This window comes from Apodemus sylvaticus, chromosome X, assembly GCF_947179515.1.
Source record: "Apodemus sylvaticus chromosome X, mApoSyl1.1, whole genome shotgun sequence".
Lineage (NCBI taxonomy): Eukaryota > Metazoa > Chordata > Mammalia > Rodentia > Muridae > Apodemus > Apodemus sylvaticus.
The window spans coordinates 127,415,221-127,440,305 of record NC_067495.1 but is presented as its reverse complement, the minus strand read 5'-3'; the positions used below and the strand labels follow the sequence as shown (position 1 = coordinate 127,440,305).

Below are 25,085 nucleotides of genomic sequence, written 5' to 3'. Positions count from 1 at the left end.
CCAAAAGCTATGGTCCCGATAATTACTTAGGCAGGGCAGTCGTGACACCCATCTTTAATCTCAGCACTCAGGAGGCAGAGGCAGGTAGACCCTTTTGAATTCAAGGCCAGCCAGGTCTAAAGAGTAAGTTCCAGGACAGCCAGGGCTGTTATACAGAGAAACCCTGTCTTAACCTCCCCTCCTAAAAAAAAAACCCAATAATTACTTGGAAACAATTTCGTAAGGATGGTTTTGGTCAAAAACTAGTTCTTCTCATTGATGTGACAACATAGGTTTGGAGGCTTTTTTTTTTTTTAATTTGGTGGGCATGAAATATTCTACAGTTAGATAATGGTGAATAGGCTAAAAACCAATCAATTGTACCCTTTTTGGGTTTGGTTTTTTTTTTTTTTTTTTTTTTTTTTTTTGAGACAGGGTTTCTCTGTGTAGCCCTGGCTGTCCTGGAACTCACTCTGTAGACCAGGCTGGCCTTGAACTCAGAAATCCACCTGCCTCTGCCTCCCAGAGTGCTGGGATTACAGGTGTGTGCCGCCACCACCCGGCAATTGTACACTTTTAAAAGATGGATATTATATCACAGTAGTTTTTCATAACTTACTCATGTCTACCTCTTGTGTGTATGTATGCAACTATACCAGGTAGTACATCTGGATGTAAGAGACAACATGGTGAAACTTAATGATGGCTCTCAGATTACCTTTGAAAAGTGCTTGATTGCAACGGGTGAGTATTTCTGGAGCTGGCTGTCTGCTCTGCTATGGTAGCTTATTCACGTTTTAGAGACTACCCTTCTCTTGAAAAGATACTGTAATTTATTTTTCTTAAGAAAACCGATGTTACCGGGCAGTGGTAGCACATGCCTTTAATCCCAGCACTTGGGAGGCAGAGGCAGGCAGATTTCTGTGAGTTCAAGGCCAGCCTGGTCTACAGAGTGAGTTCCAGGACAGCCAGGGCTACACAGAGACACCCTGTCTTGAAAACAATCAAACAAACAAACAAACAAAAAAAAACTGATGTCCAGAATCTCTAATATAGATATCTAGTTAATTTCAGTATATGATGTTTTATTTATTTGCAATTTTTATAGTAAAGTTTATTAAAAGAAGAAGTGGCTGTTAGCTTTGTGAGTTTCTGGCCAACCTTATCTACTTAGTAACAGCCTGTCTCAGAAAATTAACAGAGAGACGAACACACAACATGGAAAAAGGAAGTAAGCCTTTCTGACTTGGCTAGTCATTTAGGCAAGGTCCCCTAAAAGGAGACTCAGCTCTCCTTCTTAAAGGAGATTGATAAGAAGTCTGCTGTGAGGCAAACCGCCTGATCTGCTAGTCATTCCATGGTAGTATTAGCAGCAGCAGCAGCAGCCACAGCAACCCCTACCACTATTGCTCTGATACCAAGCACACTTAGCCACAATCAAAGTAGAGAGCTTCTACCTTTAGGGGTTATTTGGGCTAGCTCCTGCATATCAGGCTAAAGGACTTTTCTTTCCTATTATTTCCAGGAGGCACTCCGAGAAGTCTGTCTGCCATCGATAGAGCTGGAGCAGAGGTGAAGAGTAGAACAACACTTTTTAGAAAGGTAATTGCTTTAGTGGGCTTGTGTGTGTGTTGTTTTGAAGAGGTGACATACTTTTTGTGGCCCCCAAGTGCTCCCTCCAATTGAGATCCAAGTTCTCTTTATAGCTCTTCTCCAGACTTGCCATCTGGCTTCAGAGCAAGGCACTTCTTGTACTGCAGATACTTCACTCAAGTGTTCTATGCTTCTAGGAGAAAACTACATTTGGTTTCCATTGCTTGCCAGAGTTCTCATTGCCCTTCCACAGTTGTTTACTCTCACGTTTGATCCACCAGAACTCCTTGTGGTCTCTTGGCATTTTTCATTACAAGTGCTTTGTGAAGTCTTTGGTGTAAAAGGTTGAGTATACAAAGACAAAGGAAAGGAGATTGTTTGCTTCTTCACTTTATGCCTTGCTGGAATTTTTTGTCTACACTTAGGGATACTGGATGGAGTTTGTATTGTCTTTTATGTTCTTGATTGTTACACTGAATAATTCTTTGTGTGGGAGGTCACCTTTTGCTTTGTAGGATGTTGGCAGCATCACTGGCTTCTCCACTAGAGACTAGGAGCGACTTGTCCTGGCAGCCAAAGTGTGTCTGCATACTGCCATACATTCACCTTGGACTAGGGAGAAAAACTGATAGCAGTTGACAACCACTGTTGCTAGAAGGAATGTAACAAGAGAAAGATACTCACATTAATAGCATATAATTGAGCCACTTTATACAAAATATTATGTGCAAATGCCTGTTGCAGTTAATTTAGAGGAAAATATTTTCTGGGATTATTATCTTGTGCCCCTTTGGGAAATCATGGACTAAACTGGTATGATCCTGCAGATTGGAGATTTTAGAGCCTTGGAGAAGATCTCACGGGAAGTCAAGTCAATTACAGTTATTGGTGGAGGCTTCCTTGGGAGTGAACTGGCCTGTGCTCTTGGCAGAAAGTGTGAGTATTGAGAACTGTCCTCAACTTTCTTTCTCTAGTCATATATCACATATCTTGGTGAACTGTCACAAATTCCAGAAATATATTTGCCAGGAGTTTGAGTCTGATCGGTGTTTATAAAATGAGTCCAGGCATGTTTGAACATGCTTATAATTCCAGAAATTAGGAGATAGAAACAGGAAGATTTTGAATTAGATTTTCTTTCTTTCTTTCTTTCTTTTTTTTTTTGTTTTTTTGTTTTTTGGATTTGGATTTTTTGAGACAGGGTTTCTCTGTGTAGCCCTGGCTGTCCTGGAACTAACTCTGTAGACCAGGCTGGCCTCAAACTCAGAAATCCGCCTGCCTCTGCCTCCCAGAGTGCTGGGATTACGGGCTTGCACCACCACTGCCCAGCTTGAATTAGATTTTCAACTGGCTTGTATAGTGAGTTGAAGGCTAGTTTGGGATTACAAACCAAACCTCTCATCCCACTTCTCCCCCTAAAAAGAATTTTATAGAATAAAAAGCTAAATACTTGAGATATCATTTTCTCAATTGAGGTTCCTCTTCCCATATAACTCCAGCTTTTGCCAAGTTGACAAAAAAAAAAAAAAAAAAAAAACCAAAGCACTTAAGAGCGGTCCTTCAGTGACCAGAAAATTGTTACCTAAATAACTTTACAGTAGGGCTTCCTTTCCTTTCTTGTACCTTCTCTGCCAAGACTTTTTAGAAATCAAGTATTTAAAGAAGTGGGCTAGTAAGGTGAAAAGGTCCATGGAGACTAAAGGACTATATGGAATATGATGGTTCCCAGACAAATAGGTCTATGGTCTGCTTTGAATATTTCATAGCCACTATGTTTCTCTCTTAAATTATATTTATTTGTTTCTTTGGTGGGGATGGGAGTGGGATTATGTGGATACACATGCTAAAGTCTGGATATCTTCTTAGGAGAGTGCTTCCTATTCAGAGCTTGAAAAGCCCTTATGTAAGCCTCAGGTGACCACATGACTACATTAACAGTTGGTACCTTAATCCAGGGACAGAACTTCTGACACCTCTGTGTTTGCCTTTGGATTAAGGTGGCCTTGCCCTAGTGCCCCACAGGCAGAAGCGGTGGCCTCCAGATTGACTGACTCTCCTTTGCCCCCCCCCCTCCTGTCTTCCTGGGATTGGCTTTTGCCTTCTTCTATAACTACTTCCCCTTTTCCTTCCCAGCTCAAGCCTCGGGCATAGAAGTGATTCAGCTCTTCCCTGAGAAAGGAAATATGGGGAAGATCCTTCCTGAATACCTCAGCAACTGGACCATGGAAAAAGTCAGACGAGGTAGAAAGACTGTCCATAGCTGCTCTTTCTTTTAAGAGTAACTGAAAGCAAAGTTAGCTTTTGGTGGGGGTGGGGGAGGGGGAACTCTCTTGACATAATTCCTGACACCTGGCAGAGGAAATGTTTCACTGTTGCTCAATCAGACAAGGTCACAAGCATTCAGAATCTGAGGCACCACATTCCCAGACATGCTAAAAATGGACTGGACTGTGTGTGTAGGTTCTTGTTGGTTCCTCAAAACTGCCTGCATCTGAGGATGACTGATTTTCACCACACGGGAGGCCTCCAGCCAGCCTTCTTCCTCTTCCCAGAGGTCCCAGGCTTCTGAGTTGAGTCTGGGTCTCTTTCCTTTACAGAGGGAGTGAGAGTGATGCCCAATGCGATTGTCCAGTCAGTCGGAGTCAGTGGCGGCAAGTTACTCATTAAGCTGAAGGATGGAAGGAAGGTAAGGAGGAAGAGACAGAGTACCGGCAGGCCTCCAGGCCTTCCTTCCCACTCCCTTAGTCAGTCCTTTACTTGACGTCATTGATTTGTTCTCTTAGCAGCCACCATTAACATCTGCCAATTCTTGGAATTAGCCATCCCTCTGTTAAAATAGACTGATGAAAACTAGAGTGGACACAATGTGAACTATTTTCCCTTGGCCTCTTCCCGACTGTGTTAGTCTGTAGTCCTTCCTAGGGTAGCAGATTTCTGTTCAAGTGATATTGGACTATGTATGGGGCTTGGGAGTTCTTATAAAAGGAGAGCTTAAAGTCTCTTTACTCAAAGTAACTTAACCTATGATTATTTTTGAAGCTCTATACTATTTTCCTTATTTTTCTTTTTTCTTTGTTTTGGACAGCAATTCCCCACATGCTACAAAAGCATCTACCACTGAGCTACACCCCAGACCCTTATAGAAAAAGCCTGAGTTATTGGGCTCCTGAGGCCGTTACCTCTTTGAAAGTCTGATTTTTAATGATGTGATAGAACATTGTGATGTGAAGGAGCATCAGAGAAAGCTGCTAATTGACCAAATCACTTTTTCCTTTCAGGTAGAAACTGACCACATAGTGACAGCGGTGGGCCTAGAGCCCAATGTTGAGTTGGCCAAGACTGGTGGACTGGAAATAGATTCAGATTTTGGTGGCTTCCGGGTAAATGCAGAGCTCCAAGCACGTTCTAACATCTGGGTGGTAAGTGTGTACAGCATAACCCAGTGTGATTCATTGCTCCTAGAGCCTGTAGGTGACGCTGGCCAAGTGCTACAGCTCAGTAGGAAAGAAGAGAAGTAAGGAAGCAAGCAAACCCAGTTCAGTAATAGCTTAACCAAATAGAGTCAAAGGGTTTGATGGCCACGAAGAAACACTAGAAACCTGTCAAGTGCTTGACACTTAGAAGAACACGTATGGCCCCATCCGCAAGCTACAGCAGAGTGACAAGGGCAGTGTGTATTACTATGGGAATAGAACTCTTAACAATTCTGCAGTTCCAGCTTTCAGACATACCTCCTGTTCCCATAGCTCATAGTCCAGAGAATGTAGGGAGAAGCACTTTCCCAATGTGTTCCAGAAAGGAAAGTCATTCTGTTTTCATTTTCCTTGAGTACTATTTGCAGCTATTTTTAAAACCTATTATGACAAAACCAAGACTTTCATATGTAGAAACTATGAGGTAACTTCCCCCTTGCTAGAACACTGCAACGTATTGTTTGGTTATGAATTCTGTAACTAAAGCCATAGGTGCTGGGAAGGGATATTTTCCTCCTCCAATGTCTGGGAATTTTTTTCCCTATTGTACTATGTATTCATTGTAGAAAATACAGACAAGAAAGAGAAAAGGAGGTCAGTCATCTATAGCAACCAGAAATGTTTTAGTTTATTTCCTTCCCTTTGTTTTCTTGAACATAAGGGTTTTCCCCCTTCATTTTATGTGGTTGAGATGAACCTACTATATATAAACATTTGTATTTTGCTATTCTTCACTTAACCTTATAAAAGTAAGTGTTTTCAGACTTGTTTGGACTCTGTAAACAATTTAATAATTACAGAATATCCTATTAAATGGACTTCATAGTTGACTTTGCCGTTGTTCACTTACTGGATTTTTAGGTTGCTTTGGGGGAGTCTGAATATCTATAAAAAATGAACAAGAGTTGGAGAGCTCAAATACCACATCCTGCATGAAGCTGGCCCTGTTCACCGCTAACTGAGGGTTCTCTCAAGCACTTAGCTTGTTGAATCTACCTCTCCTAAGGCACAGTACTTGTTTATATTGCCTTGTCGTTAAGAACAATGCTGTATCTTTCCTGTTCTTGGGTCTACATTTCCTGTAGGAAAGGCTCATGCCACTTTTATTTCACCAGCCCATATACAAGAACCCAGCTTTTGAAAATAATAAAAACTCCAGAGTGACCAACTACTAACTAGTGAAAAAAAATTTCTTAGGAAAGATCTCTAGACAACAGGTAGTTACATCTGAAAACTGCTTTCCACATAGGGAAAAGAGTATTCTGGGGTAAATGTGGTAATGAAATCTTATGATCCCAGCACTAGGGAGGCTGAGACAGGAAAATCATTAGTTTGAGGCCAGCCTAGGCTATATAGAGACCCTGTCTCTAAAACAATGAAAAGAATATTCTTTAATACTCCATTATTAAGTAGCCTATCTGCTATAACAACAAAATGGGGAGAAATAGGCATACATGAAGGAAAGAAGATTTAGGGTAGTTTGTTCTCTTTAAAAATGGAACCACACTTTTTTATAAATAAGTCTAGCTTATAGATAGAAAATATTAACATTGCAAGGTCCTTTGGGGCTCAAAATTTATATTCTGCGTTTAACTTGGTTTTTTTTTTTTAATACATTGTTTCCATAATTTGTTTCTGAAGGCAGGAGATGCTGCGTGCTTCTATGATATAAAGTTGGGTCGAAGGCGAGTAGAGCACCATGATCACGCTGTCGTGAGTGGAAGACTAGCTGGAGAAAATATGACTGGAGCTGCTAAGCCATACTGGCATCAGTCAATGTTCTGGTAAGAGTTTTCTTTCTTGGGGACATAACTGCTTAGAACTCTGTATTAATGAGCTCAAAATACAGAGGGTGTTTATTTGGGTTGTGATTTGGTTTCCTTGTAACCCACTTACCTTTCTGCAGAAGGGAAAAAGTGCTTCTGGGAAACTAAGACTTTGAGCGATAGTAGTTGGTACAGAAGTACAGCCTTAAAAATAGGCAGCAGTATATTTTATTTTAATTAATCTTTACTAGTGTCCCTAATGATCCCAGCATACTTAGAAAAACACAACCCAATCATGTAACCTTTAAGATCAGCAATTTTCCAGGAATGGCGCCATGTGCCTTTTTTGTTGTTGTTGTTTTTGTTTCTGTGTGTAGTCCTGGCTGTCCTGGAACTCACTCTATAGACCAGGCTGGCCTCGAACTCAGAAATCCACCTGCCTTTGCCTCCCAGAGTGCTGGGATTACAGGCATGTGCCACCACGCCCGGCTATGTGCCTTTAATTTTAGCACTTGGGAAACAGAAGCAGGCAGATTTCTGTGAGCTCAAGACCAGCCTGACTAAGCTGTTCCAGGCTAGATAGGCCTACATGGTAAGACCGTATTTCAGTAAATTTTTAAAAACCACAGGCATAAGACAGTTGTTTGAATTTTAAAATGTTAAGAGTGGGCAGCCAGGCGGTGATGGCGCACGTCTTTTGGGAGGCAGAAGCAGGCGGATTTCTGAGTTCAAGGCCAGCCTGGTCTACAGAATGAGTTCCAGGTCAGCCAGGGCTACACAGAGAAACCCTGTCTCAAAAAACCAACAAAACAAAAAACCAAAAAAAAAAAAAGTGGGCAATACTCTCTTCTGGCCTCCGTGGATAACAGGCATATAAACAGCATAAAGGTAAAACACCCTGACACATAAGACAAAAGCAAACAAAACAAAATAAAACATCTTCCTGTCTCTAAAAGGAAGAAGAGAAAGAGTGGGCATTATTTATTGATTAATTGATTAGTAATAATTAGTACTGAACATTGTCAAGTCCTCAGGGCTAACCCTATTTAGTACTCTTTGATCTTAATTTTTAATTAAAAGACAAGGTTAGCTGGAACTGTGCCTAACTATAATCTAACTCTTTAAGTAGGGATCTGGGATAAGAGAATCTCAAAATTTGAGGCTAGTCTGGAACAATCTAGTAGGATTCTGTCTCATATTAAAGGAATGAGAGTATAGTTTAGTGGTAGAACAGTTAACATGGATAGGATCCTGGGCCCAGTATCCAGTACTCTAAAAATATGGAAATATGGGGTAGAGAAATAAAAGTCTCAGGGTTTCAGAAGACTAAGTTGTTGATGTTGGAAATATTCACAGCTAATAAAAATACTTTATAGAACAAGCACACATGTTTTATATGTGAACAGCCAGAACATAATAGATTTCTAGGTCAATGCACACAACACAGGAAACCTGAGTCTGTAATTATAGTTATCTGGGCTTAGGTATAGATTCTAAGGGTTTGTTGTTGATTATTCCCTGCAGATACTAAATTTAATATCTATTGTAGCAAAGAAAATAAAACATGTACTAGCAGAAGCAGTATCATAGATTATAACCCCAAAGACAGTCCTCAGATAGTTTGCAGTGTCTGGCATATTAAGAAGGATGTATGTGGTAAAGAGAGTCACAGTGAAGTGGCTCAGAAAGGAAAAAATGTTCATTGCCAAGCTTGTTGATCCTGATCTAATTCCTGGGATCCACATGGTAAAGAGAACCTACTCCCACAAATTGTCTTCTGACCTCCACATGTACCATACCACATACATATATCCATGAATACACAAACGAGAAAGAAGGGAGGAAGAAAGGAAGTCACTCCATGGGAAGACAAGGGGGTAGTACCATAAGTTAATAAAACCATAATAATTAAATTCCAAACTTCATCAAATAGGACACATTTTAAAATTCCAAAAAGGCAGTGTTAATGTGAGTTAAAGAAAAGCAGAGAATACCAAAAGTGGGGAACCTGCGCCAAGCAGTGGTGGTGCACAGCTATAATCGCAGCACTCAGGAAGCAGGCAGGCAGACCTGTATGAGTTCAAGGCTAGCGAGGTCTACAGAGCTAGTTCCAAGACAGCCAGGGCTACACAATGGGGGCCTGTCTTGAAAATAAACAAGCAGCCGGGCAGTGGTGGTGCACACCTATAATCCCACCACTCTGGGAGGCAGAGGCAGGCGGGATTTCTGAATTCGAGGCCAGCCTGGTCTACAGAGTGAGCTCCAGGACAGCCAGGGCTATACAAAGGAACCCTGTCTCGGAAAAAAAACCAAATTCCAAAAGAAACCAAAAAAAAAAAAAAAAAAAAAAAAAGGAAGAAGAAAATAAACAAACAAAAAGGTTGGGAACCTGTACCACCCCATATGTGTTATGGATAAAAATCATAAAATTTAGGAAGTTTAAGTCATAGGTATATGGGTATGATGTATACAGCAGCTTCTTGAGGGAAAACAATGCTATCTGAGGTAATCCTGCTCTCTCGTGCATAGCCTCAGATGTCCTGGTAACAGTAAATCTGTTTGGAATTCCTTATGGTCCTTTGACAAAATGTCCTCTTCTTCTCTTTGCTTCCATAGGAGTGATTTGGGTCCTGATGTCGGCTATGAAGCTATTGGTCTAGTGGATAGTAGTTTGCCCACAGTTGGTGTTTTTGCAAAAGCAACTGCACAAGACAACCCAAAATCTGCCACAGAGCAGTCAGGTAAGGAAGCCCAACTACTTCTCTATGAAGAATGTTGAAAAGTAGTAGGCCTGAGTTTTCTTGAACCAGGTGATTGTGTATCACCAGAGGAAGCTGCCATTCAGAAGCCTCTAGAGTGTGCGCACTCTGTGCTGCTCTGAGATCCTGGTCAAAGCAGAGACTCAGATACTGTATCCTATCCATCCTAAACAGTGAGTAGCATCCTGCTCAGTGACTCTGGATTGTCTCTTGGGACTGAGAAAATCTAAGTTAGGAAGAAAACCTGAATTTTTTTCTTTAAATTGCCTGCTTCATAATAATCTCAAGAACCAGGCCAGAGCCTCATTGTAGGGCCTGCTGCTTTCCCTGGACCCTGGGAAGTAAGGAACTGGGCTAAGGAGTTCTTAAGCTGACTCTAATTCCAGTTGTCAGATGTGGATGCCAGGTCTGCTCCAGATAGGAGGCCCCACTCTCGGAGTGGGCTTTCCTCCTACAGGCATCTCTTTCATGAGCTCCTTGGCTTCATTCCATGACCTTGGCTTAAGCTATTTAACCATCTTTTTTTGCTGGCTATGTTTCATGGACAAATCACTTTAAGAAGGAGAAAGCAAGACATTATCTGTTAAGTTCAAGGTCAGCCTGCTCTACATGAGACCCTGTCTCAGAAAAGAAGAAAACCCTGAATTCCATGGTTTATTGAATTACAAACAGTTCTCTTTAAAAAAAAAAAAAAAGATTTATTTACTATTATATCTAAGTGCACTGTCGTTGTCTTCAGACACCTCAGAAGAGGGCATCGGATCCCATTACAGATGTCTGTGAGCCACCATGTGGTTGCTGGGATTTGAACTCAAGACCTCTGGAAGAGCAGTCAGTGCTCTTAACCACTGACCCATCTCTCCAATCTGTGTATACGCTTTCATTGTTTACATAGCTGCATGTGACTAGTGGCTACTATTCTGAGTCATTGTCCTAGTTTGCTTTCTATTTTTGTGGTAAGAGACCATGTCACTTGGAAGGACGGGTTTATTCAGCTTAAATGTCCTGGTCACAGTTCATCACTTAGTGAAGCCAGCACAGGCACTGAAGCAGAATCCATGGAGGAAAGATGCTAAGATGCTTATGGGCGTGCTCCCCAAGGCTTAGTTAGCTGATGGTACAAGGAAGAACCACCAGCCAGGGGTGGTACCCTTAATACTTGCTTGTAGGCTGTGCCTACCCACATCAGTCATTAATCAGGAAAACGGCCCACAGATTTGCTAACAGGCCAATCTGATGGAGGCAGACATTTCCAGATGACTTTACCTTGTATCAAATTCATACACGCACACACGACACAGACAAAAAAAACCCTGACCAGTACAGTCATGCTTCTGAGAGATGGGTTCAAACACTTTATAGTTTCGAAAGATCCAGATACTTACAAATGTCTGTAGCATAAAATGTAAATGAAGTAGTAAAGTCAGAAAGTGTAAGGTGGTGTTCAGCAATGCCCAGGAGATAGCAAGAAAGAACTTCCCTTGGCTCTGTTAATCAAAAGTAGCTAGAGAATACTCTGAGGAATTTTGAAAAGAAAAACAACATATCTAGAAGTAGCTTGAAGCCAGTTTGAAAAGAAACTTTCTAGGCTGGGGAAGTATCTCAGTTGAGAAAAGTGCTTGCTTTGCAAATATGAGGAGCTAAGTCAATCCCCAGGAACCATATTTTAAAGGGTAGGCAGAGTAGCACATGACTGTAATTCCCACACTGGGAACTCGGGAACCGTCTGCTGGGACTCCTGGCCAGCCACACTCGCCTATTGAGGGAGTTCCAGGTCATTGAGAAAGACCCGCTCTTTTTTTTTTTTTTTAAGATTTATTTATTGTATTATGTGAGCACTCAGTACACTGTCACTGTCTTCAGACACACCAGAAGAGGGCGTCAGACTCCATTACAGATGGTTGTGAGCCACCATGTGGTTGCTGACATTTGAACTTAGGACCTCTGGAAGAGCAGTCGGTGCTCTTAACTGCTGAACCATCTCTCTCTAGCCAGAGAAAGACCCTCTCTTAAAAAAAGAAAAGAAACAATCCTGAGGTGATACTTGAGGTTTTCACATGTACATATACGTGTGTACCTGTACACATACATACAAAGACACTTGTCTTCTAGACGTTTTCAGACTCAGCATGACTGAACTTTGGTTTTGTATTTGTGGAATTGGCCACAGGAACTGGTATCCGTTCGGAGAGTGAGACGGAGTCAGAAGCTTCTGAAATCCCAATTCCTCCCAGTGCCCCTGCAGTCCCACAGGTCCCTGTTGAAGGGGAGGACTATGGCAAAGGTGTCATCTTCTACCTCAGGGACAAAGTTGTGGTGGGGATCGTGCTATGGAACGTCTTTAACCGAATGCCAATTGCAAGGAAGGTAGGTGCCTGTCAGTGCCCTTAGAGGAGAATGAGCGTGGGGGCTGTCGACCATTCCTGGGACCTCAGCAGGTACCCTGAGATGCATTGTCCACCAAGGTCAGATTGTACTCAGGCAAAACAAAAGCATAGCCTTGCCTCAGAAACATTTCTTGAAACTTGGCTGGGCTGCCAGGGGGTTGTCTAGCTGCTCATTTGGGGTTAGTAGAGAGCTGTTCCACAACCCCTCCCAATGAGGAACTGGAGACTAGCCAGTTTGTGGGCCAGGCAGCCCCATTGTGTGGGCCAGGACAGGGTGCACATGGAATGAGTTAAGAACCTATTGTTACTCTGTCCCTCAGATCATTAAGGACGGTGAGCAACATGAAGATCTCAATGAAGTAGCCAAACTCTTCAACATTCATGAAGATTGAATCCCTATCTTGGAATACACAAGCACTTTTCCATCCCTGACAGGGGGATGGGTGGATAAAAGAACATTTTTTTTATTCAGCATACCTTTTCTTTATGTAGGAGCAGGAATCGAACAAGCCTCTGTGAATATTTTCATCTGTATAAATGCACATCACAAATTAAAATCTGATTCTTTTATTTGGTTGTTTTATTTAAGGGGGAAATGTATGCATGCCAGCAAGCTGGCAGCAGCTACTAGCAAGTGTATGATTTTTCTCAGCCATGTGTTTAACAATCGACACTAAACTACTGTCAGCTCCCGAATCTTGGCCCACCATATCTCTCAGCCCACAGCGTAGATTTTATTTTATGTATATGGGTGTTTAGCCTGTGTGTATATGTGTATAACTTGTGTGCCTGGTGCCTGTGGAAGCCAGAAATGGGTGGTAGATCCCCTTGGACTGGAGTTACATCCTGTTCTGAGCTGCAACCTAGGTGCTGGGAATTGAACAGTGGTCCCCTACAGCAGCAACCAATGCTCTTAACTGCTGAGCTGTCTCTCTAGCCCCATGAGCAAAGAAGAGAAGGGTTTAGCTGTGGTTTCTCTTTTCTATTTTTTAAAGTAGGGTCTCACTGTAGCTCTTCTGGCCTAGAATAGCTGTGTAGAACATGTCGGCTCCATGAAATGTCTGCCTCTGTTTCCCGAGTCCTGGCATTACAGGTGTGCACTACCATGTCCAGCCTGAGCTCGACTTCTATATGCAAGTTCACAGTTGCTATGAACATTGTATTGACCTTTCAACCCTAGTTCTTTCTTTCTCATTACTGATGCATGGCCTTCTGGAAGCAAGCACCATGACGTTAAAGTCTTGCTCATGGTAATAACTATAGAAGCAAGACTGGGCGAGCAAATAGAGTGAACCACTCAGCTCTACATTGAACAGTTAACCGCTCCTATGGGGGACAGAAAGAGGTGAGTGTGTGTGTGTGTGTGTCTGTGTGTGTTGCATTCTAAGCAAATAGTCTACAACGAGCTACATCCTGTCTCCCTGTTTGCTTTTATTTCAAAACAGTCTCATGAAGTTGCCCAGGATGACCTTGAACTTACTATCTCAAATAGGTCTTGGACCTGTAGACTTCCTGCTGTAGCCTCTTTAGTAGCTGTGATTACAGGACTTACCAAAAGGCCTAACTAAACTATGTAACTGTACCAGGCAGTGGTGGTGCACACCTTTAATCCCAGTACTTTGGAGGCAGAGGGAGGCGGATTTCTGAGTTCGAAGCCAATCTGGTCTACAGAATGAGTTCCAGGACAGCCAGGGCTACACAGAGAAACCCTGTCTCAAAAAACAAAAACAAAAAAATAAAACTAAACTAAAACTATGTAACTGCTAAAATCAAATCTCATTTTCTCAGTGGTAGCCCAGTGATAGAATGTATGCTTAGAATACAGGAGGAACTCTGTTCATTCCCCAGCATCGAAAGCAAATAAGTAAAACTTGTAAAATCTGTTTTCATCAAGAGAATGGTTTTACTACTTTGTAGTAGTCCTCTGTCCATCAGCTCAATGGTAGAACACGTGTAGCATGTGTAAGTTCCCAGGTTCTGTCCTCGACAGCACAGAATGGAGAACATAGTTATGAATATCTGTCTTGTAGACAGAACATTTCTACTTGCCTGATATTTTATGATGTATTTGTTTTTATTTTGTTTTATTGGTGTTCTGCCTGCATGTATGTCTATGTGAAGGTGTTACAGTCACTGAAACTAGGATTATAGACAGTTGTGAGCTGCCATGTGAGTGCTAGGAATTGAACCTGAGACCTTTAGAACCTAGCAGCCTTAACTGCTGAACCATCTCTTCAGTCCTAGTTGGCAGATTGAAAAAAAAAAAAAAAAAAAACAACTAGCCAGGCGGTGGAGGTGCACGCGTGTAATCCCAGCACTTGGGAGCCAGAGGCAGGCGGATTTCTGAGTTCAAGGACAGCCTGGTCTACAGAGTTAGTTACAGGACAGCCAGGGCTACACAGAGAAACCCTGTCTCGGGAAAAACAAAAAAGAAAAGGAAGGAAGGAAGGAAGGAAGGAAGGAAGTTAGTTAGTTAGTTTACAATTGTATCCCTTCTGAATACCAGATCAGGCCGTGTTTGACTACACGAACCATGTGCATTAGAACAGGTTCTTCTGTGGAGACAGGGTTAGTGAACTATGATCTGATTCATGACATATCCACCTGGTATATAGAAATGTCTTCAGTACCCTATAAAATAGGAATCATTATGCAGTAATATCTGATACTTATATAGATGGGGTACAATGTTTCAAAATCATTGATTGATAGATTGATACTCATATATTATATCTTCCCTCCCCCCATATCCACTCCTCCCTTTCCCTTCAGAGAAGGGCAAGCATCCAATGGCTATCAACCAAACTTGTTATATCAAGTTGTAGTAAGACTAGGCACCTCCCCTCATATTACAGCAGGACAAGGCAACCCAGTAAGAGGAAAGAGTCCCAAAAGCAGGCTCCCTCTGTTAGGAGTCCCACAGAGACACCAAGCAACCCAACTATGATACGTATGCAGAAGACCTAAGTTAGACCCATGCAGCCTACCTGATTGTCAGTTCAGTCTCTGTGAGCCTCTGTGAGTACAGGTTTGTTCAAGCTGTGGGTTTCCTGTGGTGTTCTTGACCCTCTGGCTCCTAAATCCTTCCTCTTCCTCTTCAGCAAGATTCACTGAGTTCCATTTTTTTAAAATCGCATTGTCTCAGGAGACAGAAGCAAGCAGATCTCAGTGAGTTAGTGGCCTTCCTGGTCTGCATAGCAATATGCATGCCAGCCAGGACTGCATAGTGAACCTGTCTGTTAAAGAAAGTTAGATTTTGATTTGTTTTTATGATATTGACAGTTCAGTTTAATTCTCTGGCAGCTGTTTTTGTGTCACTGTAATGCGGTGAATTAAAAATTAAGTGACCTATTCCATCTAATCCATGTCCATTGCCTTCTAGATGCCATCATTGTTAAATGCATAAAATATGACCAGGACTGGGTAAGGTGTTACATGGTTTTAATGCCAGTACCCAAAGACAGAGGCTGCTGAGTTTGTGGCCAGTTTGGTCTATGTAGAAAGTTTTAGACCAGCCAGTTAAAAAAAATATACAGTGGGGCTGGGGTAATAATCAGTCAATAAAGTGCTGGCCACACATGCAATAAGCCTGAGTACCTGGATCATCACCAGAACCCATGGAAATTCCAGGTGGCTGTGTTGACACCCTATAGTCCCAGTGCTCTTGTGGTGGTGACAGAATTTCTGGAGCAAATTAGCTGATTCCCAAGCTCAAGTATCAGCAAACTCTAGGTTCACCTGAGAGACCCTGCCCCAGCGAATGAAATGGAAATAAATTGAGGAAGACTCCTGACTTTAGCCCTTGGCCTTCACATGCATGTCCATATACAGGCATACCTCATGTATATGCAAATATGGATAGCACATCCACTTGAGAAAATAAAGGAGATGTGCCTAATGGTACACACCTTGATTCCCCGCATCAGGAGGCACTTCTGAGTTTGAAACCAACCAACCTGGGCTAAATAGTGAATTCTAGGCCAGGGAAGGCTACACAACCCAATCGTTTCAAAAAAAGGGGGTGGGGGAGAAGTGGCTTTTTGTCACCAACGCATCAATTCCAAAGTATCTTATAACAGTCCATGATCTCAGCTCACTCTTCCTGCCTACATCCTGTCTCGTGACTTTATTTTTTATTTTCGAGACGGGCCTGGATGGCCTGGGACTCTATGTATGCCAGGCTGGCTTCAAACTCAGAGATTTACCGCCCTCTGCCTCTCAAGTGCTGGGAGTAAAGGTATGTACCACTGTCCCTGGCCTTTCTTGTAACTTTTTTTCCTTCCCTTTCCTCTTTCAACCCAAATTAAACTGTGCCTTGGACACTAGTGTACAATTTCTCTGAGTTCCAAATGCGATTACTACCTTAATCTTTATTGTACTTTTAATGTCTTAAAATTCTTATTACATATGTTTGTTGTACATATAATGTCATGGCTTGTGTGTGAGGTCAGAAAAGCACGTTTCTGGAGTCAGTTCACCACGTGTGTCGTGGGAATCAAACTGAGGCTGTCAGACTTAACAGCAAGCACCTTTACCTCCTGATCATCTCACCGGGTCTGCTTTTTTGATTCTTTTTTTTTTTTTTTTTTTTTTTTTTTTTTTGGTTTTTTGGTTTTTTGGATTTGGTTTTTTCGAGACAGGGTTTCTCTGTGTAGCCCTGGCTGTCCTGGAACTCACTCTGTAGACCAAGCTGGCTCGAACTCAGAAATCTGCCTGCCTCTGCCTCCCAGAGTGCTGGGATTACAGGCGTGCGCCACCACTGCCCCGGCTTGCTTTTTTGATTCTTAATTAGTTTTTGGTTAACACGTTTTATGTATATTAAAATGGTCCATAGATGTATGCAGTGATACACACCGATAAAATCCAAACTCCTTTCTCCACTCCCATATTTCCCAGCTTCCAGAAATAATTCTACTTTCAACTAATTTATTTTTAGCTTCCTTCCAGCTATGAGATTGAACATAGCCAGGCATGGTAATGTATAGTCTTAATCCTAGCAATCAGGAGGCAAAGGCAGGCAGATCTTTGTGAGTTAGAGGCCAGCCTGGTCTACAAAGTGAGGTCCAGGATATAGGCAGGGCTATCTATTCATTAAGACCCTGTCTCAAAAACAAACTAACAAAACCCCAAACAAAACCAAAAAAGAGAACAAATTAATTGCTCTTTTAAATTTTCTTAAATTGTTTTTTAAGGCTGATACATCAAAACAAAAATAGTGATTTGTGATGTTTTAATTTTGGTTTATGTATATACAGTCTAGAAATTTCAAATCAGGGTAAAGATTCCTCTCCTCACCTCTCATGCTAGATACAGAGCCCAGAGCTTTGGCTGCTGTTGATTGATCCATAACCTCAACTCATAGCCACTGGTCATTCTAAAGGGATTGCGGGCTGTCCCATAGCACAAACTGTCCCCCTCCACTCAAAGATGTTGACCATATGCCCTATCCTAGAAAATTGAGGCAGAGTATTGAAAGGGTCCTTGCTCGGTTGATTGAATGATATTAGGCAGCAGGTTTGATTGTAAAATGAGCCTCTTACAAGCTCTGATCTTTGTAAGTCAGATTGTTTATGAAAGGATGTTCAACCCTTATCACATCACCTACTACCATAAGCTGCCATTTACCCAGGATACATTTAATCAGCCTAGGCCACAGAAGACCACGGAGTCTGATTTCTAACATCACAAAAAAAATGCAGTGCCAATTGAGGTTTAGCCTCAAGAAGCATCTCTATCATTAGCAGGGCCATACCACAATGCAGGACAGGGTAGGACATGCCCTGGGATGAAAAGTCAGAGCTCTGCCAGAATACCAAGTATTTGGAGCCCACCCTCTTGAATTCAACCCTGTTGCTTTTGCTATTTTCCAAGTCCTATCAGATGGTACTCTTATCGCTGCTTGGCTACCCATAAGGCATGACACAAGATGTCCTAATATTTTAAGCCTGGCAAGATGTAACTAAGATGAGGTTCACTTGATTTGAAAGGGGTCAGATTAAGCCTCTCTGAAGGATGAGGTCAACACATGTGGTTTATTTTTATTTTTTGTTGTAATCAACAAGGCCTGTTTTGGAGACAGGAGACTTACATCAGACAGGGATGAGGCTGGGAACACGCAGTGACCTACTGCGGGCTGCTTCCTTGAAGGAAAACCAGCAGCTTCTCTAGAGACCCATTTGTACAAAGGAACTCTCCCCTCCCTTCCACAGCTACCTCTTCCCTTTCCCGGTCCTCTCAAATTTGGCTGCTGCAATATCCCTTCCATCCATCCTTCACTGACTCCACCCAAAGCCGAGTGCCCTTGCTTTCCAGGAGATTGTTGTGATTCCATCCTAACACCTCACTCTCTGGGCAGAAAGAAAGTCCTGCTGGGACTAGAGTAGAAGTAGGTCTACCTCTGGCTTCATCCCTATCTTATCAAAGAATTTCTAGTGATCACAGACAACATATACACAATACCACACACAGATACAGAGCAAGCCAGTAATGACGTCTCCCAGCCTGGCTGGTTCTACATATGGGTGTGACTGGGTTCACAGTACAGGGAGGATCTAAATACTTAGATACCAGACTGCCAAACTCTGGTTGTAAACCAGAGATCGTCTCAAAACAAACAGTTTGAGAAGGGAAAATACCCCTGACACACAGAAGCTGACTTGGGACTATCTGGAAGGCCTGGTTATGGCTAGTAACTGACCCACCATTCATAGGTTCAAGTACTGTTTTGAACATAAAGTCACAGAACATTGGCATCACGCAAGGCTCTGTGTGACCATGATGAATCTAGACAAAAAGAAGACTTCTATATTATGTGCCTGCAGGCGAAAACATGAGCATCATGGAAACCACAGGAAATGACTAAAAGATCCATGAGCCTGGCTAATCTAAGTGACTGCTACTTCATTACCAATCATACATAGCTTTAGTCTTGCTCTACTCTACCCTGCTATTGGATGAGATTTGTTAAGTAGCCAATCCAGGAAGGGTGTGGTAATCTAGACCCTTAACCTCGGCACTTGGGAGGCAGAGGCAGGCGGATCTCTGTGTTCTGAACTAGTGAGTTCCAGGACAGCAAGAGCTACTAATGAGATCCTGTCTCAAATATAAATATAAATAAATAAAGTCAAACCAATCATGGGATGACTCCTTGCTCCTGGCAGCAGCTAGTCCAGAGAAAAGCCCAGCTTCCTTAAACCTTCCTCCAAGCATCCTCCTCCTAATCCTTTATAGCACTCTCTTGGCTCCCATGGTGTGCCACCTTCCTGGTTGCAATTAGCAATAAACACAACCCATCCCACCATAAGGCTATTCTCCCGGGCCTTGGCTAGGAAATGCTGACAATTTGGAGACAAAAGTGAACTCCTCAGCAGGTCCATTGCCAGTCTTGCCCTTTCTGAATTCACCTTTCATAGTCTAGGTCTGCATGTGAATTGAGGAAAGCTCAGGAGTCACATCTCCAGGCAAGTTCCCACCGAGATCTCTGCATGGGGAGCAGATAATATGGGTGTCGAATTTGAAAATGCATGCAGAGATTTATTCATTTGTGTAACAATTGTTAAGCCCTTTCTGACAACTCCTGCATATCCTGTTAAAGTCCTGGAGATAAGGAGATGAGTCATATAAAGGCCCTTCCTTCAGTGGCTTTATAACCTGGTGGCAGACATAGACACGCCAAAGGAGACTGTCAGTGCGACACAAGTGCTGGGAGTATACTGGGTGAATGTCAAATGAAACTTGATGGCCTCTCGTATTGCTTTATTGTCTCCCTTCTACTTCCCTGACCAAACCATTTTCTGATTACATTTGCTCTGTCATTCACTATGAACAAAACATGGAATAAACTATGCTTAGTGGAAGATAGAATCTGAAGTCCTTTTGCCCGGCCTGGTTCCACATCTCTCTTCCGTTTTCTTCAAGTCTTTCACTCTCTTGCTTTCCTCCTGCCACCATACACTGGCTCACATTCTCAATGTGTTTCTTCCTCTGGTTGCAGCAGCTACCTCTCTGCCTCTATGTTTTCTTCTGAGGCAGTGGAGCACAGTGGAGCGAGTGCATGCATGTGAGTGTTCTGCTACCCACTACTTGCCTGGCCTTGGGTGACCACTGTCCTAGGCACCAGCCTTCCCATCCATAACACGAGGGTAACAGATTTGCTCTACCTTTGCTCTAACATCGTGGGGGTGGCATATGTGTGTGTATGTGTTTTAAATGTCTTTTGTGTTTTATCTGCCCATGGTTTCCATCACCTGCCATTTCTGAGCCCTAGAGCAGATGCTAAGAGAACCTGAAGTCTTTGGAAAATGTCTCCTCACCATGACCCTGCTCCCCCTTTGGCTGGATTAGAGGTTTGTTGTTTTGTTCCAGAGTCTCACTGAAACCTTTACTCCTTACTAGCATTAATGGTATAGCATATATCACCACACCTGGCTATTGTCAGCTTTTATGGCTTATGTATCTTTTTGTTTTGGTTGGTTTTGGTTGTTTGGTTTCATTTTGTTTACCTCTCCTCCTAACAGGGTTTCTCTCTGTAGCCCTGGCTGTCCTGGTTCTCACTGTAGACCAGGCTGGCTTTAACTCAGAGATCCATCTGCCCCTGCCTCCCAAGTTAAGGCTGTGCACCACGACCACTCAGCTGATTCTTTTGTGTGTGTGTTTGTTTGTTGTTGTTGTTTTTGGATTTGTTTTTTTTTTTCCGAGACAGGGTTTCTCTGTGTAGCCCTGGCTGTCCTGGAACTCACTCTGTAGACCAGGCTGGCCTCGAACTCAGAAATCTGCCTGCCTCTGTCTCCCAAGTGCTGGGATTACAGGCGTGAGCCACCACCGCTCGGCTCAGCTGATTCTTTTTTAACCTAGCAAGTTATATGGACCCAGTAGGCCTAGACAATGTATCCTGCCTGGTTTCCCCTTCATGGAGAACCTAACATCTTCAAAACTGGTCTCTGAAAAATGACATTTTTTTTAGCCCCTAAAGTAATGTTTAGCTTTAAACCCAGAATCCACTCCCCCTACCCTCAAGAACGCTCAGTGTCATCCTTCTCTGTACAAATTCCTACCCAGCCATTTGAGAGCACAGCTGATAGGTGGAAAGCTACCATAACCCAAGATGGTTCTCAATTCGATGTGAATATAGCATTTCAGAAAGACTCCCCCATGCCATACAAGCCCAAAGCTTTATACCACTCCCTTACTGTTAGTTAGTCCATGGTCAATTCCACACTGGCCATGGCCTTGGCAGCACCAGGCCCTGACATACAGTGTGGTAAATGAACCAGGAAGCTTGTGAACTTCTGCACTGAGCTGTTATCCATACACATGTACAAAAGTTAACTGTGTGCAGGGTACGGGGGTGTACATTCTAGTTCCATATTTTGCTAGGTAAAAAATTATGTTTTAAGGATCATGCCCCTTGGGACCAGAGAGAGGTTTCCATGTTAGGAACAGTTGTTGCCCTTGTAGAAGACCAGGGTTCCATTCCCAGCACCCACATGGTTGTTCTCAGTTATCATACATGTAACATAAATGAAATCTAAATGAAAAAGACATCATGGCCCTCAAGAAGGAAAGGACAGGGCTGGAGAGATGGCTCAGTGGGTAAGAGCACTGACTGCTCTTCCAAAGGTTCTGAGTTCAATTCCCAGCAACCACATGGTGGCTCACAGGCATCTGTAGTAGGATCTGATGGCCTCCTCTGGTGTGTTTGAGGAGAACCACAATGTACTCACATATATAGAGTAAATAAATATTTAAAAAAAAAAGAAGGAAAGGACAGGTTTTGTGTTTAGGACATCAGAGGTCCAGCTTAAAGCTGCTCTCCACATCCTACCTGGGCCTGAGGCCTGCAGGTACCTTGCTGAAAGAATATTCCAAGAAACACATGGGGAATTCTGGCTTCCACCCCGAAAGACTCGAGCCAATTGTCCTGGCCTTCCACTGTCCTGATATAATCGTACAAAAGGATGTGGTGAAAACCACCTCTAAGTCCCCTCCACCCCAACCTGAACCTGTCCAGTACCAAGTTCCAGAAGGAACAGTCACGATGACACATCAGGTAATCATCTCCACTTGATTATTGGGTCCAGGGCAGTTCAAAGGTCAGAGCACTCCAAACTGGTCCCCTTGGTAGCACAAGTCTCAGTGAGCCACCCCTACCCCAGCAAGCCATGTTCTATAATATAGTACAGGGGTTTCCAAAGACAAGATCTCAGCTTTTTTGATTTCCTAGGCAATGGAATTGCCTCGGGATTTCCTGAGACCCTGGAGAGGGACGAGGGCTTTCCAGCAATCCCTGGAGAGGGAAGAGGACTTCCAAGCAATCCTCTAAGCAGAACCTTCCCTTAGGGGGTGGCTAACTGGAAAAGGATACCTAAAGGGAGTGTTGCCTAAAGTTGCAAACAATTTGTTGTTCTCAGCCTGGGAACCTTGTGAGCCTCTGAATTTGCAGCTTGGTAGGGTAGAACACTGTGCGGGAGGTCTCCACGTGGACCCATGCCACCCTTCCCTCCCAGCTGCCCCACGGAATCATTTCCCCGGGAGCCAGCAGACGCTCCTGCTATAGCCTGGGGGAACTAAAGGAAGGAGATGGAAGGGCGGGAGCAAGAAAGAAGGAATTGAGGCAAAGTTTCAAGGGGTGTGCCCAGCAAGGCGGATTCTCGTTCTCTTGAGTCAGCGGATCGGGGGCCCAGCGTGACTTCACTGCTTCCTAGGAAGAGGCGCCCCAGGGCAGAAGGCCGCTTAAAGTGCAGCTGCAGGACTGGAAAGGTTAGAGCACAGGCTGCTCGAGCCACGCAGAGCAGTCGGGCTTGGGGCCAAGCTGGCTAGGACACTTATGGGCAGGAGCGGCTATGGAAGGCCATGCGCCATCCAGGAAAGTTGGAGGGGCCGGGGTGTGGTGGTGGTGGTGGTGGTGGTGGTGGTGGTGGTGGTGGGGCGGGCGGGCAGGAGAGCAGACCTCTCCTGTTCTCTGGGAGATGCCCGTTTGGAACTACAGCAGTCAGAATCGCTGCGCCATGCGCATTGCCTGTAGGTGGCGCTGCAGAGGCGTCCTGCGCGCTCTGGGAGGGTAGGTGGGAGCGCTCGGCCGCGGCCGCGCAGGGGGTGATCTCCGGATGGGGAGGTCCTGGCTCCTAGAAAAAGGATGGCGAGGAAAGACGTGGCGGGCAGTCAGAGCCCCACCACTCATCCATCCTGATGTTCATTCCGTCTCAAAAGAAGGCCTCTCCCTTTCCAAGTAGCAGAACTGCTTCCGCCATAGAGGGAAAGTGCTAGATTTTTCCCTTAATCCCTTGGGCCACCTCTCAGACCCTTGCTGAGCTCAAGGCCAGGCTGCTCACTTCAGCCCAGGCACTGCCTTTTCAGAGCCTCTTTGCAATCTGGGGATGGTGCTCTTGACCTGTGGGCAGTAGAATGGAAACTTTGAGTCGCGTCTTGGACGCTGGGGGTGGGTTTCCCTGAAAAGCAACTCTCTAGCCAGGCTCCCTGGAGACCACAGGGCTCCAGTACAGAGCTCCAGATTGTGGTCAGGACTGAGGCACAGGCTGGGATCAAGGCTTAACCTAGATGAGGGTTCAGCCTGGGACTGAATCTGGGGCGACCATTAGGGGTTACGTGCTTGTCAGTTCAATCTTCTGCAGTTACATAGGAAGAAAACGCTGAGGCTCATCCTGGGGCACAAACCAGCTTTGCTCGCTGGTTTAACTTCTCAAAGATTTATTATTCTTTCTATTATGTCTATAAGGGTTTGTGTGTGTGAATTTAGTTACCAGTGGAGTCCAGCGGAGGGTATCACATCCACTGGAGCTGGTGTTACAGTGGGTTTTGAGTGCCCACCCTTACTGTGGGTGCTGGGAACTGAACTCTGGTCTTCTAAAGCAGTAAGTATACTTTACCGCTAATCCATTTCTCCTAACTCTTCACCAGTCTGGAACTAGGAGCCATGGCGCTAGTTAGACCTCCTATTGTGTGTAGTTTATGGCTATACGGTGACTGTTGAGGTAACACATGGGGGCCCCAAAATAACCTGTGGCCAGACACCTTTGAGCCGAGAGGGAACAACTGAGGACTCCAACCTAATCCTTTCCAAAGACTAGTGGGCCAGTTTCCATGCTACAACTTTACAGATAAAATATATGGGCAGAGTAACTCCCTCTCTGCTGAATCTAAATAAGTAGATAAATATATGCAGACCCTGTCCCAGCTTTCTGGGTGCTTCTTCTCCTCTGCCAGTCTTTCCAGCTCTGTGCTTTCAGGGTGTTCAGTCATCTGAGAAAGTTATCTAAAGATTTTTCCATAAAGAAGAGGAAAGAGGAAAAAAAAAACTGAAAAGATCCTAACCGTTCCCAGGTTTTACTGTGTGCCAGGAGAAATACAGTCTGTCTCTTGCCCAGACCTCAGAACCCCGGCCTCTTTCCTAGGGTTGGTGCCTAGCTAAACTATTCCTGGAAGCACCTCCCTTCCACTAGCCCCCTCCTCCAAGGTGCCCCTCCCAGAGGCCAGAGTGACTAAAAAGGATCAATGCCCCTCCCTTTTCTACCTCTAGAGTCTGCCCAGACTTGACTTCCAGTTCTCAGCCCACTGCTATCACCCCGTGTTGGCTCCTATCTGGCGCTGTGCCCTGTGAGGTGACTGGGAGACAATCTGATAGACTAATTTGTGTTAGTGTGATAATGGGTGCTTAATGGGGGTCACGTGCTAACCATGGACTAAACTCTAGCCTAGCTTCTTTGCTTCAATATCAAGTCCAGGCTTTGGGGACTGGAATCTGGGAATCTTCTTCGGCTGGCTTATCTCCACTACCGGCTGGGGGAGTGGGGGAGTGGGAGGAAGCGGAGGCCAGGGACGATCCCCGGGTGCTAGTGCATTAAAGCTGCTGCCTCGGGTCTGGTTTCATCCTTGGCTGACACTTTCCTCTGTCCAGTGGAACTGCTTTGGGTTTCCTCCAGCCCCTCTCCCCTCCCCTGCTACCCCACTTTTGGACTGCTTCCTTCCCTCTGTCGGCCCTTCACTTTGTAAAGAGCAAGAGATGGGAAGATAATTTGCCAGCAGTGGGGGGGGGGGCGGAATGTACACGTAGTCACCCTCAGATGCACAGGCTCACATACCACATTGCCTAGCAGACATGCGCATGCGCAT

The 25,085-nt window shown here is 44.0% G+C and overlaps 1 protein-coding gene across 1 annotated transcript in view; it reads left to right on the top strand.

Moving 5' to 3' along the window:
• The window catches only part of Aifm1 (apoptosis inducing factor mitochondria associated 1), a 39,703-nt gene extending 27,176 nt beyond the window's left edge, over positions 1–12,527 (top strand). The window contains exons 7-16 of the mRNA XM_052170742.1: positions 639–723; positions 1,505–1,581; positions 2,400–2,508; positions 3,706–3,813; positions 4,170–4,258; positions 4,851–4,991; positions 6,687–6,829; positions 9,428–9,552; positions 11,741–11,937; positions 12,278–12,527. Of these exons, the coding sequence (XP_052026702.1) occupies positions 639–723; positions 1,505–1,581; positions 2,400–2,508; positions 3,706–3,813; positions 4,170–4,258; positions 4,851–4,991; positions 6,687–6,829; positions 9,428–9,552; positions 11,741–11,937; positions 12,278–12,349 (1,146 nt within the window). The 3' untranslated portion in view covers positions 12,350–12,527. The remainder of the gene's footprint in view (positions 1–638; positions 724–1,504; positions 1,582–2,399; positions 2,509–3,705; positions 3,814–4,169; positions 4,259–4,850; positions 4,992–6,686; positions 6,830–9,427; positions 9,553–11,740; positions 11,938–12,277) is intronic.
• Positions 12,528–25,085: the final 12,558 nt, after the last annotated feature.